At 35.7% G+C, this 20,196-nt stretch overlaps 1 protein-coding gene and 1 long non-coding RNA gene across 4 annotated transcripts in view; both read right to left on the bottom strand.

The window, feature by feature from the left end:
- Positions 1 to 910: 910 nt before the first annotated feature.
- mr (anaphase promoting complex subunit morula) overlaps positions 911 to 20,196 on the bottom strand; it is a 171,871-nt gene continuing 152,585 nt past the window's right edge. For 2 of the 3 annotated variants that reach the window (XM_036368905.2, XM_036368902.2), the window contains one exon: positions 911 to 1,209. In XM_036368905.2, the coding sequence (XP_036224798.2) occupies positions 1,000 to 1,209 (210 nt within the window). In that variant the 3' untranslated portion in view covers positions 911 to 999. The remainder of the gene's footprint in view (positions 1,210 to 20,196) is intronic. The other variant, XM_036368904.2, reaches the window with a different exon arrangement.
- LOC138857155 (uncharacterized) lies at positions 15,709 to 16,869 on the bottom strand. Its single transcript, XR_011396165.1, has 2 exons — positions 16,733 to 16,869; positions 15,709 to 15,901 (listed from the first exon to the last, which is right to left on the bottom strand). It is a non-coding gene; the product is annotated as an uncharacterized lncRNA (long non-coding RNA).

Here is a 20,196-nt window from a genome sequence, read left to right as displayed (position 1 = left end):
TAACTGCAGCACATTGCCGATTCATTGAATCATGAGTTTTGCACATCGTTCATTAAGTATTGATTTCCATGCATGATCAACAGTTTTCCAAAGTTGATTATTATTAGTGGGATAAGTATCGGCAACTGCCTCCGTAGGTCAGTTCACTGAATGCGACCAAGACAAACGATCGAGCTCTGGTTTTAAATTTAATATCATCTGAAATGAGGTGTTAAGACCTGTCTTCATATTACACTACTCAACAAATTGAAGGAAAAATTTCCGACTGATGTGCTAAGAGATCTGTGGGGGTATTTGAGGTATCCCGATTACGAATACGGGTTCAAAACTTTTCCATCACGTACAGCTATGTTTTGTCATTTTAGTAAATGGTAGTGGTTTGACCCCTACACCCCTAAACTACAACACAAAAAATTACACGTTTTAGGAATTTTTAACTATCATTTTCGGTAAAAGCAACCCAAAATTATCATGAAACAGCCTCTAACATCACAGTCGCAAAATGACTGCAAACTAGTGTTATTGTATTACATTTTACTAGAACATTCAAATTTCTAACAGTCGCTTAACATCCGGTTTGTTCGCGCCTGTTTGACATCTCTTTTAAATTTTTATATTTACATGCCTGGCTTAGCACCATTTACGTTCTTGTTGTTAAACCATTGCTCGTTTTCATGTATTTTTAATAAAAGGGTTTCAGCTAACAAGAAGTACTAGACTTTTCATTTTAAATAATCCGCTACAAACTCGTACATCTTTCCGCGCATAAAAACTTTTTTAATCTTTTTTGAGTGCCATTTTAACATTTTTGTGCCATTTTTAATATACATATTTAAATACTTATTCTATATATTTTTTACAGCAAAGCGATTATAGATTTTTATATTTTGCAAAAAAAACATAGTCTAAATTCATTATTGCTAGTCACTCTTGGTCTACATATTCTTCTTTATTTTCTATTACTGTTACAAATAGTGTACATTCTACTTAAACTCCTTACTACATGTTTTTGTCAAACCTAGTATTATAGATAAAACTACGATGTTCACGAGTTAAAATGTGATTTATATATTTAGATGTGTTTTCAATACGTTTACGAAAACGATCTCTATCACGGGCAAGACTCTCCCAATGTCCCTTTCTTGCGGATTTATAAGCGTAGCTCCAAGCATACATCACATGAATTTCGGGATTTAAATTAAAGCGGACCTGAGATAGAAAGAAAATTATTTATTAATAAAAAAGTGTTGAAAATTTTAATTATATAAAACACTTGGCTACAAAAATTATATATTTTATAACAATACTTCAATACCTGACTGAATATTAAAGGAAATGACGTACGAAATATTTTGTCAGAAAAAAAGGATTTAGGAAAACATACCCAATGTCTAAGGCTGCTGCCATTAATAACTAAATTTGAATATTAAAAATGTTAGCAAGACACCGTTCAATAAAATGTGTAATTATTAATGCTATTAAGGAAAAATAATGTAGTCAATAAAAAATTTTTAAATATTTTAAACTAGGACAGTCTTGAGCAATGTCACTGGAACTAACTAAAATATAACGTTTCCTTGAGTAAGAGCAATGTTTTGAAATTATATTTTATAACACATTACTTATAACGTAAAAATTACCAAAGTATTATTGTATTATTTATTTTAAATTATATCTATCACTGTAACATCTTTTTTTGTTATATATTGTACGTGTCCAGATTAAACATCTTAAATATGCTTTGAATTGAACTGATTTCAGGCGATTATAAGAGTAAAAAAGCAAAAATATATTATGTGTGGTCAGAGAGGTTATAATATTAACTTAAACGCCATGAAATGTTTACAGTGTTCACAGTGAAAGTGACTAGTCGTATAAGAAAACTTAAACAAGTATGAGGACTAACACATTTTTCAAAAACACATAAATACTACTTAAAATGGACGGCTACAACATATATAGATATCTACATTTATTTCTGTTTCAGAAATTTAGTTTTGATAGTTATTCTAGCAAAGAAACAAAAGTGTTATTCAGTTTAAATTGTAAGCCACTGCAAAATTGATACAGTAACAAAAAAATTAAATTTTAATTAAATTAAAGAACATAAATAAAATTGTACGTCAATTAATATTTTGTGGGACTCGTTACAATTTCTGACTGCTGCTTTAAAAAGTTTCGGCATAGATTTCCCAATGTTTCCGTATAGTTACGAGCAATTTTATTGCATTCACATGATGAGAAACTCCACATTTTTTCTCGGAAACGCGTTCCCTGATTAAGTTAGTAACAATACCAATTCTGGGAAATATAAAGAGCTGATTTCAGAAAAGTCGAGATTCCAGAAATAAACCGCTATAAGTAACTGACATAATCAGTGTAAGACAAAATTTGAAGGAGCGACACAGATAATATAGAATGCAACTAAATTGTTTTGTTATTACCGAGAATTTTCTTGTTTCTTTGTTATAATGGTTTATACAGTGGCGGACTATAAAATAAGAACACTTAAACAAGTAATATTCGATTGCAAATTACTTTTTAAAGGCATCTTTTTTGTTAAGCTTTTTTGCTTGAGGATTGGGTGGCATCTCATGTGAAAAAAATATGATTGGCTACTACGCAGGTGAATCAGTTGTTGGGAATTCGACTAATGCCACCACACTAACAGCCAATGTAAAGCGTGTTAAGGTGGACAATAAATATGAACAGAAGAAAAAACGGGCTATTTGGTGTAGAGTACTGCCAAATTTATTTGTTTTTGTATCCGTTCAAGATATTAAGAGCTGTTACTATTATGATGTCAGAGTAGACATCATAGAACGGTCAGCTTACTTGGGTGGCCTTCAATGTTTTTAGCTTAACTTGCACACAATTTTACTTTTCTTTTTTATTTTTTTGTCCTCTCCCAATGAGATTCAGCATAACATTGAAGAGTTAACTTTTTTACAATGAAATGTTTTTGATTTTATTTTTAGTAAAAATTAAACTTACTCAATGAGCCAATAATAATACATATTGTTTAAAATTTTCACTGGTTGAGATAGAACTTTTTTATGGGTTTTGGTTTTTAGCAGGAACTGTTCTTATTTTTTTGTCCGGCACTGTACATATGTTTATTTATTATTATATTATTTCTTTATATGAATAAGTTTTTGCTTTTCATTTGTAAGAAAAAGAAATATGTGTGTGTCTGTTTTTCAAGAATTAATATATTCGATTTACCAAATCAATAAATAAGTGTAAGATTGTTTATTAAAAACAAATACAAAAACATTGCTGTGTCACTGAATATTCCTAATTCCTATAGAAATAAATAAATTAATTGGAAAAAAGTTCAAAAAAAGCTTCGAAATCTCTAGAGGTTTAATTAAACTTCCGATATTTCTGAAAAATATAAGAAACACAACCTTCAAATTATAAATGAAACAAGAAAAATCGTTAGCTTCGGTTGCACCAAAGCTTTGATATCCTTCACAAATAAAAAAAAGTTTTCATACAAGAACTTGAATTTGTTCGGTGAAGATATCTTGTCAAAAAAAAAATATATCCAAACAAATCCAATTTTAAAAGTTTCTTTTATAAACTTTACTTTAAACAATTATAGTTTAACAAACTAAAAAAACAACAACTAAGGAAGTTCTAAGTTCGGGTGTAACCGAACATTTTATACTCTCGCAACTTGCAAGGATCAAAGCCCGGGAAATTACTTCAGGTGTTGGCATAATTTTATATTAAAGGAAGAATTGATCCGATTCAACCCATTTTTGACACAAAGACATACTACTATTGAGAGTTTCATTTATTTTTTTTATTATATGAATTTAAATTATATATCTTACACATTTACCGATATTTTCGGTAAAAAGTCAACTATAGGTACTGGAGTCCACATATTTAGTACCTAGTGACTTGAACAGTTTTAGTTCGATTTAGACAATTTTTGGTCACAAGGTGGCATACTTTAAACGCATTATTCACGCAAAGTTTTACCCCTATACATTCATTGTTGCTTAATTTGCATAGTGGAAAGTGAAAGAATCAGATGGAATTTAAAATGGTTTTATATGGGAAATAGGCGTGGTTATAATCCGCCCATTTTCGCACTATAACATAGAAATATGGAAAAATGTTATGTACCGAAATTGGTTGAAATCGGTTAAGCAGATCCCAAGATATGGGTTTTCACCCATGTGCCACGCCCACTGTTTAATTTTGAACGAGGTTCCTATAAAGTCATCTCATACTATCCCAGAGATAAAATTAAATGTCTCTGACTTGTTTAGTGCTTGATTTATCGAGCTTTTAGCAGTTTTTAACAGTACCGTTATATGGGGTGAGGGCGGGGTTTTCACCTGGTTTCACCCAGTAAAAAACACTCGGACTTAGAACTTCCTTACTTGTTAGAGATATCTTCTTTTTATATCGGCAATATACAGTCATCGTATTGTTCCTAAGGTGTGGATTCCTGCCTTGGACAAATATTCTATCAATGACAACGACGAAAAATAAAGTCTGTAGTTTTAATTCCTCGGAATATATCTGGTCATTTTCATTACTACGTTTGAGGCGGCATCCAAATTTGGCTCTCCAGGCTCTATAATATTTTCTGCTCCAAATTCCACTTCAAAATTGTACGCGAAGCCGCTAGTGCCGCAAAGTACAAATACTTTATATCCCGATTTTCCGGCTTTTTTGGGGTTATACCTTTTTAAGTTATTCCTTGCTTTCGTTCAACAAATTTGTTTATCCACACAATGCTGACTCTTTAGCGGAATTTGTATGCATGTTTCGTTCAATTTCGTCAGTTGTGGTCGAATCTTAAACCGTAACAGTAACTTAACTAGATGGGCCTTTCTAAATCCAAAATATCAGCAGAATTCCTTCTTGTAAATTGAAGTTGATGTTCATTGACTTCAATATTTTGCAACGTGATGCACCTGGCTAAGTAGCATTTACAAATATGGATGATTGCTCTTAGGCACTATCAAAGTTATTGTTTTCGATTTTATTATGTCCATCGCCCTGACCGAAACCGGTCTCGGAGTTTAAACATACATTGTTTACCGGTAAAATTGGCATCGGCAACGCTATCATCGTCCCCTTCGAACCCGTCCTCACTATCCTCAAAATTCATGAATTCCTCAAATATCTGCTCAACTGTGAAGCTGCCAGGATGCCGTTCTGTTAAGTAAAGCAGAAACCAAGCATAAGCACTTTTAATGATCCTTGTAACTCAATGTTACAGAAATGAACCAAACACTAATTTTGTTCCTGTAACATAATAATGACACTTTTTTCACCACATTGAGTGCTCGGATCTGTTACATGATGCTATAAAGGATTAAAAATAAATCAATGCTGCTGAGATTTCAACCAATTTTTAAAAGAATTAATATTTTGTAGCGTAACCTTTCATTAGCTTCTTTAATATCTTTTTCAATAGATGATCTTCGATCACAAGCACTTTCGATGTACAATTTGCAAAAAATAACACATCCTTCAAGTCAAATAGTCTATTCTGGCTAATATAGATTAGCTGGCGCCAATAGAGTTAAAAATGTACAAAAGAAAAAAGCAGTGACGTCGTTTTAATTAGTATTTTGTCTGAGTTGTAATTTTTACACTTTAGAAGAAATCATTTTGAATATTTTTGCTTGCAATCTTTGGATGTGCATTTAAGTTTGTTAAAAAATAAAGTATATAAAAAATATGTCATTATTTCTTTTCAGTAAATGAGTACACGAAAGAAGTTGTGAGCCACTGCAGATCAGGTCTTGTTGCTTTGGGTAAATAATTCTGAAATTTTCAGGGGGGTGTTCCAGAATCTAATAGTTGTTGGAATCAGAATTGAAACCGATAAGAAAATGTAGTAGGTGTCATGAATTCTGATATTATTGGTTTGACGTTCAATTTTATCGGTTTTGTTATCAGAAACAAAGCAACAGGATATTCGCTGACAGATTTGAAATGTAAGTTAAGAAAATAATTATATATTATTGTTAAGATTTAATTAATCGTTATTTCTAAAGGGAAAAACGTAAGAATAAAACACAAAATGTCATAGTTATTGAGTTTATGGGAAAAAATCCAGATATTTTAAGAGGATTTACAAAACGTAATTTAACACCCAAATGCGTTTTTATTCAGTCGATAATGTGATATAAATCTATAAAGTAAGCATGTATACAAACAAGCAAGTAAATGCAAGCAAATCTTCACATGCGACTCTCCTAGTGCATCAGGAGGATTACTTTGATCCTTTAATATCTTCCTTTTAATTTTTTCATTGTTATTTTCTTCCAATAAAATAAAAGCTAAAATAGCGAAACTCATTGTAAAATTTAGTAGACTTTATTCGGTATTTCAAATTTATCAAACACCTCCAAATTTATTCATTTGCATGTTTTGTCACAATAGTAAATAGCTGATTCGAATATTGGTTTTGCATATGTTCGAAAAGACGAAAATCCAATCAGATTCCTTGACACCATTGAAAATCAGAATTAGTTTGCAATTCTGACAACTACGCAAATCTGTCTTGGATTCCACAGCACCCCAGATTTATATTCACCTCTCGACCTGAAGAGCGGGTTCGCATGGTAAAACTTAGACCAGAACGTTCTGAACATTCCTTAAATTCGACTGAAATATTCGTCGCTGGTATTCTAGACCATTATGTGTAGCGACGCAATCAGTTAGAAACTATTTGCTATCTGCACTAAAGTTAAAATTTGTAAAATCCAATAGAAGAACGCAAGACATTGATCACAAAGAAGAAGAGAGAGAAGATGATAACTTGCCAAAAAGTCAGGTTGTCATTCCCCTTAGAGACGGTAACCGTTTTGTTACAATAAAAAAGGTGACAAACCTCATATAAATCGGTATAGAATATTCATCCCAGATGTGATTAGAGTTATGTATGATGCTTTAATATCCATGGCAAAATGAACAGCAAGATCTTATTGAATACGACAACGATACTTGCATAGAACATCGAAATCTAATTGAGGAAAATCAAAGATAAAAGTCGAATCTTAAAAAGTATTTATAATGAAGATGCACAAAATGAACTGTATATTGTGGAAAATCAGTTCTGAGTGCTAGCAATCCCAAAAAAAACCCAAATATCATATCACTGAACGTGCATGCTGAACATGTAATTAAACTACTCAATTTGAATTCAGCGAAGAACGAGTATAAAGATTTCCTATAAGAATAATAATAGAAGTTGCGCAGGACGAAACGACAGTCCTGGAAGGACTTTTATAGCAGCTTTGAAAAGACCAACAGTGTGGCGAGGCTCAGAAAACTATAACTCAAAAGCCTCGCCTCATTTGAAGACCTAGCCAATGTGCACTTCATTAGCGGTAAGGACGCGGTTAGTTTTAGTTCATTACGGAGAATAAAATAGAATGGGCTATCCGCTCCTACTCCCTATTCAAATCTCCCTATATGGATGGGATCATTTCAGCCATGCTGCCAAATGCGCAATGTCTAGCTCTGCCAAGATGTTTAAACACTAGACTGCTGCACAAGTGCCCTTGATATCACCGAAGCAACGACTGACCTATTGCATTACCATTGTTTGATATCATTTACAATAATGTAAGTGATGAACTTGAATAGCACCGAAGGCAAAATACACAAACAAACATCTCTTTTTCATTTCTCTCAGTAAAGTCGTAGTATGTACAGTAGTACATACTCCGTTGTGATGCTTAATAGGCAATGCAATGTAAAATATTGACCTTATTGCCTAGCAAAAATGCGATGAGTGCATCATGTACATACGGTTAAAAATGTTAGAAAATAGTTTCGATTTAAATATTTATATAATCAAGAGGACTTAAAAAACTTAACCAAAATAGTAATTTGTCATAAAAGTACAATTAAAATACCCTAACATATTATTATTTGCATGAATAGTGCAAGCGTTAAATGGTTCTTACTATGTAAATTTTTATAAAATAGCATATCCTAAACTTAAATATGAAAATATTGCTAATACTTGCAATAAACAGTACGCACTAATGTATTATAGGAATATGGAAAATGTTGTATTGCACTAACCGCCATTGACATGATTATCATTTCTTTTATTGTATTTTGTCTATTTTATCTTCTCCTGCAATACTGTTTTGAAACAACTATGCTTGAAAAGAAAAATGTCATGCATGTCTTTGCGTTTGCTGTTCACAGTGTTCTCTTGAAATGAATTACTTGTTGAGAACAAAATATTGCAAGGTTACATACACATAGCCAATAAAGTCTGCCTTCACCCGACACTATTTTTTAAGTGAAGTAAAAAAACAATGTCAATAGGTAATTCAGTTCAAAATTTCTACATGTATTTATTCTTTATATTCTTAAGTTCAAAATGCAAAAACAAAAATGTATATTATATTATTTATTCTTTATATTCTTAAGTTCAAAATGCAAAAACAAAAATGTATATTATATTATTTATTCTTTATATTCTTAAGTTCAAAATGCAAAAACAAAAATGTATATTCCTATTTTCATTTTTGTGATAACGGTATTTTAGTGTAAGAAGTAAACATAGGAACCATGAAGTCTGCGTTCAGCTTTAAAACTAGTTACAAAAGTATTAAAAATTAAAAAAGAAAAATTAAATTCAATATTTTGTTGGATGGCCGCGTTGTTTTAAAACCTCGCTCAATCAAATTTGGCATTGATCTTTCCAACTTATCTGTTTCCTCAGCTGTAATCTGAGACCATTCTTCTTTCATAACACTTCGCAAAGAAACTGCTTGGAAAGGAGCTCGTTATGTTCCTTAACCGGAAGCATACGGACCTCACTGTGCAGGTGGTATATTGGGGACATCAAGAGGCATCCCGTGATAGTCCGGAGTGCAGTGTTCTGACAAGTCTGAAACTTCTTCGTCTGCGTTGCACTACATCCAGGCGACCATATTGGTGATGTACAGTTTAGGACTGACCTTGTATGTTTCCAGCAACGTTTCTTTGTCTTTTCCCCAAGAGCTGCCGGCAAGCGATTTGAGGATTTTGTTGCGGCTCTGTACTTTGGCAGTTATCGCAGTCGTATGAGGAGTGAAGACGCACAGACTGTCTAATATAACGCCTAAAATTTTAGGGTTATTGACTGTCGGAATTTTTGTGCCATCGACTGAAATGTTCAGATCGAGTCTGTACTCCTTCGTCCAGTTTGTAAAAAAGGTCGCTGTGAATTTAGTGGGGGAGAGCGTCAGACTCTTGCAGAAAAAAAGCGAGAAAGGTCGGAGAGGTAGCTGTTTACTTTTGAGCACATGCCACCGATTCCATTGGAGGTCACGGAAATTCCCGCTGCTGGTTGGGGGAGTTTCGAGATGTAGAAATTAAACAGGAATGGGGAGAGGACATCACCCTGCAGAGCCCCCTGTTTTGACCTCGAAACAGTACGGATGAATGCCGACCGCTCAGGTAGTTTATAGTCCAGCGCTTCAGCCCTGGAGGGATCGTTGATTGTTCTAGGTCTTCAAGTAGCGTTGTGTGATTGACTGTGTCAAAAGCTTTTGACAAGTCCAATGCTACGAGGGTCGTCCCCTCGCAGGGTGGCTTCTGGTTCAGGCCATGAACTATCTGGGCGTTTATGACACTAAGTGCTGTGGTGGTACTGTTCACTTTTCGGAAGCCATGTTGATGATCTGCTAGACTCAGGTGGTGAGTGAATGACGGGAGTAGCAAGGCCTCAAATGTCTTCACTACTTGGAAAAGGAGAGTTATCGGGCGATAAGACTCCCCTTTGTTGGCGGGTTTCCCAGTGGGACCACTCTTCCGACTTTCCACACATCGGGTATTTGAAGAGTGGAAATCAGCAAGTTGAGGACCTTGGTGAGGTAGCTTACTCCCGTCGAGCCTAGATGTTTTAGCATCAGCATGCTTATTCCTCCCCATCGGTAAAAGTAAGTAGTGCGCAGTCGTTTGGCATTTTGCGCAGCCGTCGGGTAACACACCGTTTGGCCTTGTCGGTCGAAGGGTGAAGTGTAAACTGCCGGCTAAAATAGCTCGCGCACTTCTTCAGGTCCGAGGAGGCATGGCCATCGAATTGAATTTCACCCGGTCGTCATGTCTCCTCGGCCTTGACAGTAGTCCAAAGCTTATACACACTGATGGAGAGATTGCAGGCATGGCGTTGCGTTCGTTTGCTAATACCGCTGCTTCGGCTGGGAAATTAGGGCGGAGTTCCACGATTCTTCCAGCCGGTATGTTGTTAAGGTTAATGAAGGTACGGTTGTCCACAGAAATAAAGTCGGGAGGTGTCTCGATCGAGATAATTATGGGCAGATGGTCTGATGCGAGAGTTAGCATAGGTCGCCAGGTTATACTATTTATCAGAGCACCGCTAGCGATGGCAATATCAGGCGAGCTATTACATGTGCCCATAATTCTGGTGGGGGCTTCGTTACTCATTGTGCAGAATGTTGAATCGTCAATCTGTTCCGCCAGCTCTATCCCCTACGTTCGTTTGACAGGCAGGAGTGCCAAAGATCGTGGTGCGCGCTAAAGTCACCTAGCACCAAGGACCTCAGACCCATCTCTCCTTTACCTTGCTTGACCAAATTGTTAGAAAAATGGTCTCCAAACGCTTTATGTGGTATGCAAAAAAAAACACTGTGTACCAGCAACAAACCAAGTTGGCTTCCACCCAGGGCAAGTACAACCGCCGCACTCTTTATCATAGACGACATTGTAACAAAAAACCTGTTTGCACGTAACCACGCGCCTATCCTGTCAATGGACTTTGTCAAAGCATTTGATAAAATACGAATTTAAGTCATTCTGAAAAAACTACGAGATTAAGTCCTCGGCGCAAAAATGTACAATTTCACTAAGCCATTCCATTCCATTGTAAGGTCAAAAATGTATTATCTCTATACAATGGAATCCATAGTTTTAAGTACATTGTAATCAATTAAAAATAAGTCTAGCTGCCAGGTTTAATATTATAACATATACAAAAAGCCATGTAATACCAATTCCTTATCACAAATTACCAAATTAACCATTCTTTCCAAAATTTACTATGGATTGCCTATTGAGAGTAACACAACCAAATCCACTTTAAACGCAATAAAATATATCTACCATGCAGCTATCCGCTACAGTTATCGTGCATTTAGGACAACTAAAACGCAAAACCTGCTGGCAGAGAGCGGTTTTGAATCACTTGAAGGCAGTATCATTAACGTAGAATGTCGCTTAATACCAAAACTTTTTGTGCACGACCAAATCAATTATATAACGCGTCCCATTTAATTCAACTTCGTACAACCAAGATGAAAAAGCCTTCAGCAATCAGCCAATTTCTCGAAACTTCAATTACTGGCATCTCAATAACAGGTGGTTTATTAGGGAATTAGCGCCCAAAAAACACGATAAACAAGAAAGCATATTCGCAGCGTTTTCATCAAGTAACCCACCTATACAGGATTACAAACTGGAGGCTCTTATTTTCTGACGGATCCAAAACAGCTAACTACACATCGTTCGCGGCAGAAATCTGCAGAGTTGTGCTGGAATGAGAATTAAAATCATGACATATACGGCGGAATGGTTCGATTAGTTCGAAATTTGATCTACAGGATTTTAACCGTAAAGGTCTAAATTGCCTCGAAAAGCGAACCGGGATATTAAAATTAATTTCAACAGGAGAAAAGAACTGCAAACTGTTCCATTCAAGATTTTCACTAAGAATATTATGCCAAGCATTTCCCTACGACTAGAAAGTGTAGGTAGATTTATAAGTTTTAAACGACTAGTATATAGAGGTAGACTTACCCTAGAATCCCATCAGAAATGCCCTAAGGCGAAAAGTAAAAATTGTTTTTGAACAGACTCTAACTTGTCAGAATGGATTTGGTAGTTAGGGTTCCATACAACAGAGCCATATTCCAATATAGGTCTAACCAAAGTTGTATAAAGTGTTTTAGTAATATACGGATCTCTAAATTCTTTAGACCCACGTTTAACCAAACTGAGGACAGCTCAGGACCGTTTCCATAACAGTCGAGTCTACGTAACCGGAACGGACCCGGATTTTTTCATTCAATGACAAATCATTTCTATCACACCATGCAACCAAATTATTTAAGTCTGCTTGCAACAGACACCTTTCCTTGACAATTCTATTACTGAGGAGATATCGTTAATAAACAACAAGAACAGAACCGGGCCAAGATGACTACCTTGCGGAACACCTGAAGAGACATTAATTGTATCTGAAAGAGTATCCTCAAATATCACACGTTGTGTTCTATTATAAAGATAAGAAGCTACTCATTTAAGATATCTTTGCTGAAAGCCCAGCAGATCAAGTTTATGTATAAGAATCGAGAGATTTACTTTATCAAAAGCTTTGCTAAAGTTTGTGTATATAACATCCGTATTCTGTTACCTAAAACCCAATGATACATGGTTTACAATTTAAGCAAGTTTGTTAGAGTCGATTTCCTTTTACGAAATCCATGCTGAGATGAGGAAATTAAGGAAGAAATCGAAAAGGTTATATGGTCAGTGATGATAGCTTCAAAAAGTTTACGTATAACTGATAGTTTGGCGATACCTCTATAGTTTTCAATATTGGATCTAAATCCACTTTTATGCAAAGGAATTATAAATTACTGTTTCCATATTGAAGGAAATATACCGTGTTTAAGAGAGGAATTAAATATCCTTGTCAAAGGCAAGTAAATATATTTGGCACTATTTTTTAGGAATCATGAGGGTATCATGGCCAAAACTAAAATATGATTTTAACTTATTTAAATTAAGTAGGACGTCTTCTTCAGAAATAATTGGAGCGTTAATTAAAGTATTCGTACACAGCACTTGCTGATAAGAAAAAGTTTTAGAAGAATTATTACAGTAGTTTGACTTGTAAAATTCTGCGAACATATTGGATATAATATCATTGTCACTTGAAATAATAGATTTGGATTTCATCGCGTTCGGAAATTTGAAAATCGTTCGTTTGGAGTTGACGAAATCATAAAACAATTTTGGATTAATTACAATATTCCATTTTACTTTATTTAAGTATTGTAATTATTATAAGATTTTTTTTTAAGGTCAAAATATTGTCGACGAAATACAGAATATTTAGAAAAGTCGACAAGTGAACCGGTTTTTTTTAAGGGCTCGAGTTTTTCTGCTTTTCAATTTATATTTTCTCTTTCGAAAACCACGGACTTATACTTTTACTTTTATTAACAATTACTATTGGAACATACTTTTAAAATAATTTCGTAATAATGTTATTAAAATGAGAGACACTCAATTCAATATCACCATCATAACTAGGCCATGTAATTGTAGAAAGTTCTCTATACAAAAGCTAGAAGTTTGCATTGCCTATGATTGCGACAGATATTTCCAAAGCAGGATCATCGAGTCCTCTGGTAGAACAAGAGGATTACTCTGAATAACGGAACACTTTGAAGAGGTATCAACAAATACTAAATCTAAGCATTTACCAAATTTATTCGGAATCAAAATAATTTGGTTCATACCCAATTCAGACATTTTTTCAAAAAACTTTTAAAACATGACCGATTGCAAATCGGTACGATATAGTCATCGAATGCTTTCCACGAAGCACACGGTAAATTGAAATCTCCTAAAACGATTATTGAATCTGCATTGTTTGCCATCGAAGTAGCACTATTTATTAAAGAAGCATGCTGCATGTATACAGATAAGTCCGAATGGGGTGGTATATAAGATATGGTTAAATAAATAAAGCTAATAATTAAATATATAAATCTACTATTTGAAGCCATAATTAATATCACCAATAAAAGCGAAGACATTACAAATATGGCCCAGACAGCAATTTCTATAAAGGGCAAGATGAAATTGATGTGGATATATATATATGATCACGTTGGTATTAAAGGACACGAATTTGCAGATAAAGCTGCAAAAAACTGATAATGTTTGTCCTATATAAAAGCAAATACCTAATTAATAATGCACTTAATCTTCATAATACACAACGAGCTCTATGCGGGATTTCTTACTCACATCAATACAAAAACACCAACGCGGGCATGAAGCCTATACTCCTACCCACCACAACGAACAGAGCAAAAAAATATGTGCTTCACCCGCTTCCGCCTGGGACATACAAAGCTCACGCATCTCTATTTAATACTAACAACATCATCAGATATATGTCGATTTTGTAATAGTTCCCAACTAACCATATCAGATATCCTGTTGTTGTTGTACCGGCAGAATTTTGTCGAGTTGACAGTCCTTGGCCGGAAAAAATCCGGGTCCGTTCCGGTTACGTAGACCCGACTATTATGGAAACGGATCAGATATCCTCTCCGATTGCCCTTATCTAGCTCATCAACGTTTAGCAATCTTCAACAATACCAACATCTTAGATGTCCTTAAATTCCCTCCCAAAGCAATGTTAATTTATTTTTCTCATTTTATGTCAAATAGGAATTTCACACTTAATTTAATTCACTTACAACTTACATTGCCTTTAAGCCGGTAGCCTTAGCAGCTAGTGCTTATTAACTTGTAAGTCTTAAATAATAGTAAAAATAATAACCCTAGTGGGTCCAACACCGGGGTGTCCATAGTTCTTTTTGCATGCAATAAAGAGTTCGATGCGAAATAACCATGAACACGCCGATTTTGGACCGACCAGGGTTACTTTTTTGAAGCGCTGCCGAAGACCGTCACTGCCATGTAACTGTAGAACTCCCCACACGACCGCGATAACTGCCAAACAGAGCCGAAACAAAATCCTCAAATCGCTTGCCGGCAGCACTTGGGGAAAATACAAAGAAACGTTGCTGGCAACATACAAGGCAATCGGCCGGCCGGTCCTAAATTATGCAGCCACAATATGGTCGCCTGGATGCAGGGCCACGCAGACGAAGAAGCTTCAGACCTGTCAGAACACTGCACTCCGGACGGGATGCCTCTTGATGTCTCCAATCGCACACCTACACAGTGAGGCCCGTATGCTTCCGGTTAAGGAACATAACGAACTCCTCTCGCCTGCTTGTAGCGTATCCGCCTCCTAGGAACATCAAGAGGTCTTTCCTTAATTACATCGACGACATTAGACAGTAGGCCGACCGGACTTAGGACGCAACGCACTTCAGACAGGCACTGACCGCCATTCACAGTGGAGCCATCAACACCTTCACCGACTCCCTCTCAGTGAATGGCGTATTACGAGCCACCGCCTATAGCAGATGTAGAGCTCGCGTTGCCTCGCGAAACTCGAGTGACCCTCGCGCAACTTCGTTCTGGATACTGTAGCAGGTTAAACTCCTACTTATCCAAAATAGACCCCGACATACTAAATGCATGTCCTGCGTGCAATGAGTCTCCCCATGGCACTAACTACCTCTTTGCATGCTCAACAAACCTCACTCATCTAACACCCTTCTCCCTATGGTCCGACCCCGTCGAAACAGCTCGTTTCCTGGGCCTCCGATTAAAAATAAAATAACATTTTCGAAGCCTCCTTCGTTAATGGACTATACATTTACCGTAACTAGTTACTTACCTTTAACTTAAAAATTTTGTAAAATTTGGCAATGGTTTGGTATGTAACACTTATGCATAATATGTATATAAATAACTATTGGCTGACATACCTTTTTACTATTTTTTCCTCGCTGGGATATGTCATTACCAAGATTTTCGACGCTGTCATTTAATTTTTGAGCATTATATCCGAAAATGTTGTTTGAAGAGCATTCATCATCTTCGGAGTCCTCTTCATCATCGTCACAGTAAGTAGAATATTGTTCAGAATTTTGGGTGTTACTTGCGTCGTCTTCTAAGAAGTATACATCATCGCTATGTTCAGACAGAGTTCGCTGTCGCTGTTTCCAGTAACTGCATCCTAGGTTTATCGGATGAGAATTAAAAACACTATCTTTCACTTTATCGCTACTTTTTTTTGGTATTATTTCGTCTTCTCTTGTTGTATTTTCCGTTGGCTTATTATTAGAAATTGTATTCATATCCTTACAAATTGGCATGGTGAAGCCTGATATCAGTTGGGCAAACAAGTTTTGCGCAACAGGCTCCTTGAACGGTGATTTTATATTTACTCGAATAGCACTCTGTGCAGGCACTTCACCATTTGCAACGGTGTCACAGGTAAACGAAAATGATTTTAGCGCCATGTTTATAAAATTTAATTTAGATACAGTACTTAAACCGCATATATTACAACTAGATTGCAAAGGATTTTCTATCTAAATTAAGACTGAAATTTATAATTTTACAGAAGTTTACTCCAGAAATGTTTAGAGTTAACAGATTAATAACAAATAAGTTAGCCTTTGTTTCATTAAATATACAAACAACTGTATTAAAATTTACAGAAGACTTATTCTTTATGTAGACAAACTCAAATATTTTATATACCCAAGGTAGGTGTGATGAATGTAAGTACATACTTATATCATTTGATTCAAACATGTGACGAACAATCATTTAAACAATTATTCAGCTTATTCCAAATTAACTAATAGATTATTATTTTGAGCAAAATCGAATTATTAAATTTCCGCATCAAAATGGTTAAAACGAATTTCAAGGACAGCCTCTTGTAAATTTCATCAGCATTTTTATGTCACCACTTTTTCAAAGTCACCAACTTTGGCAATTGATATGAAATCATTAATTGATGTTCATCAATTTTATTTGTTATAAATTTACGGTATACCAATAATTGAAAACCAATTATATTTACAATTCCAAATCCATTGCACCACAAAGAATTTGTATACATTTTAAAACGAAGCTTTTCTTATATTAGACTTATTCAATTTGCATACCAATACTACGCTTACACTGGGACTCTTTTGTCGGTCATTATCGGTAAATCCTCTTTTGGTGTCGCTCTGAGCGTCCACTAAACATTATTAAAAAATGTAATAAAATATTTCTGAGCAACTTAATTTTCTCCTTACAAAATTTTTCAAAATATTTTTATTAGTCTACGCATACATATAGGCATATAACATACAAAAACTAGGTAACAACATTTAAATTTGCTAACATATACTATACATTCATTTGAAACCGAGCGCTATTGCAACCATGAAAATAATTTCAAAATGAAAAGGAATGCTGAATTGCGTAGCAGCGAACTAATACGAACAAGACCACGAATGGCACGGCCCCTCGTCTTTCCTCGTCTTCTCATTGCAATCAATAAACCGGTTTGGAATACAAAAGAGTCCGTGTGTGAACTGGCATCAATTAAAAGTAGTCGATAACTTTGTCATCAGGAAACCATACATCGATACTTTTCACACTGTCGTCTGTCTTCAAAGTGTGCTTTTACACGGGGACTCAAAAGAGTCTCACACCAGTTTATTGTGGGCGAGGGGACGACGAGGAAAGACGAAGGGACCGTGCCACTTGTGTTCGGGTGGCACGCTTTGTGTTCTTGTTCGTAACAGCTCGCTGCTACCCTTTTCACTTTCAAATCCTTTGAATGGTTGCAAGAGCGCTCGGTTTCAAACGATTTCGATCGCAAATTTGAATTCTGTTATCTATGTTTTGTATGTAATATGCAAATATGTATGCATAGAATAATAGAAATATTTTCAAAAATTGTAAATAAGGAGAAAATTAAGATATAGATTATGGAGCAAAGAAATTATGAATTTTTAATACGGAGTAAAGAAATTATGAGTTTTTAATACTTAAAGATTAGGAAATTCCTATTATAAATTTGGCCTTGGAAATATTAGAAGCGGATATTCAATACTTGCTTGTGGATTAGGGAATTCGCGTCTTTAGTATTTCTTTGAAACTATTTAGCGGGTAGGTACTTGTATAATGCATATTGTTCTACCATATTCATGGTAATTCATTGCAAGCAAAATGTGTGACCATCATCTCAACATACAAATGCAATACGCAGCACGCAGTGTTGCGCAGTCGAAACGCACAAATATTTACGAAAATTTTGTGAAAAGCAATGCAGAAAAACTAAACTCGAGTTGCTGGACTCCTTTTGACCGTGTGAAGAAAATTTGAAAAAATGAGACTCTTTTGAGTCCCAGTGTAAAAGCACACAAACGAGGGGACTCACAGCTCATTATCGGTGTCCTTACAGTCGGAGCAGCAATACCAGCATGGTACAAGGGAGTAGCGTAAGTCCCATTCACAATAGTTTCGCCACCTCTGAGGCGTACGTTCACAATAAAACCAACATGGTGGTGGTCATGGTGAGTTAGGGTGGCGATGGGTTAAAACGGGTTGCGCATAGCAGAAAACGCCTAAATAATTGTTTATAAATATTTGAAATTTTGGTTATTAATTGATGTTTAAAACTAACAATATATGATATTATACCATGTTGATATAGGTAAATATGCGACATATTTTTAAGCATTTTAAATAACTTATTGATGGACAAGCTGAAAATTCAATTTAACTATGAGTAGACGGGAAGAAATAACTATTGTAACAGAATTTGATATTATAAGTAATAAGAATTTATATAATCAAAAAACCAAAACTTATCATTGTCATACAAGTGACAATAATTCATTTAAACAATAAAGCAAAATTTATCGTTGTACTTATATCAAGAAATAGTTACTGTGCCGATGTTTTCTCTAATTTAAGAATAGATTTATTTAATCACAAATTTTATTTATGTTTTATATATCAGCAATTAACGGTGGATATATGTACAATAGTTTATTACAACTTTTGACATACAAAATTACCATATTATTATATAGTTCTTAGTTTAGTTTTTAAATATATAGACTTCTAAAATAACTTATTTTTTGAAGTTGCAATATCTTTATAGTATAAAATATGGTAGGCATATCAGGTAGCTGTCTCTGTATTTCAGCATGTAGCGATTATAATATGTACAATATTTTACATTTAACTCTTTACATAAATAAATTACCATACTGTTATATAGTTCTAAATTTAGTTTTTAAATATATAGACTCCTAAAATAAATTATTTGTTGAAGTTGCAATATCTTTATAGTATAAAACATGGTATAAGGGTATAAAATACGGTACATATATTTCTTTCTTAAAAAGTAATTTAAAATTAGCTTGCGCAACACTGTTACGCAATGCTCAATAGCGATACTGGCATTTGAATTTATTAACTACTTTTAGTCAAACGCACTAATACACACCTGCTTATTGATAAAAATTCTTGTGTGAGCAGTTTTATCAGCAGCAATATTAAATATTCATTATTTTACGAAGATTGTATTACAAATTTATAAACATTGCCCTCAGTTTCGTTGAATAAGCATTTTCTGCATCCCGTTATTTGGCCTGGGTGCTTAATTGCACCTTACATTTTTCTGTGGTGAATATTTATTAAGTTACCACAGTTAAGTGGTAGAGCAGGTTCGCCTCCGCGTGGTGCATCCTGGGTAACGCCAAATGACCTGCGGCCTTTACGGCCTTTTTCTTGAACTCCTGATCTGACCTTTGCTCGACCTGGACATTGCTTGGACAATTAGATGGATTCCGTTGAACCCTGGGCTGGTGGTCTTGGTATTCTGTCACCTGAGTATGCAGGGGTGATACCCTGCAGAAATGGCTGATAGGCTAATGCCAAGGTCGCCTCCGTCCCGTTAAAACCATGGCAGGCCTCGGAGTACGTTCCCCTCCCGTCATCATTAAGTTGGTGTGGTAGGTGTTTGTTGAGATGACTCCTTCTTTGCGCTGGTCGGCTCTAAGCGCATTGCATCATAAGGGCGTGCGTCAACCCTCGCCTTGTCCTCGTAACTGAGACAACCTTGGGACCATAAAAGGCGACTACCTTTCCGGGAGACGGATAGCGGCTCTGAGTGGGGACCCAACAAGAACAAAATGCAAACAGACAAAAGCAATAAGGACGAGGGAGGAAGCGGGTCGAAGCCGAGCTCCGCTGTAGTGGACGGTTCCCTGGGGGGGACGAAAACGTCCCCGGTTAAGGGTGAGAAAGGTAATCCAGGGGGTGCCTGACGTACCGTCACGGAGGGCGGTAAGGCAGGGGGCGTCGGCAAGAGTCTGCCGACGGCAACCTTGGGTAGGGCGGAAGTGCGAGGCGGAATCGCCAGCACTAGCAGAGGAGCCTCTGCTAAGTTCATGGGGGTCACGGTGTCCTCGGCGAACGCTAAGGGCCCGGTGGGGAAGCGAGTGACTTCTG

The sequence above is a fragment of the Bactrocera oleae genome, chromosome 4 (genome assembly GCF_042242935.1).
Source record: "Bactrocera oleae isolate idBacOlea1 chromosome 4, idBacOlea1, whole genome shotgun sequence".
NCBI classification, from domain to species: Eukaryota; Metazoa; Arthropoda; class Insecta; order Diptera; family Tephritidae; genus Bactrocera; species Bactrocera oleae.
Note: the sequence above shows the minus strand (reverse complement) of the source record. Positions and strands in the feature narration are given on the sequence as shown.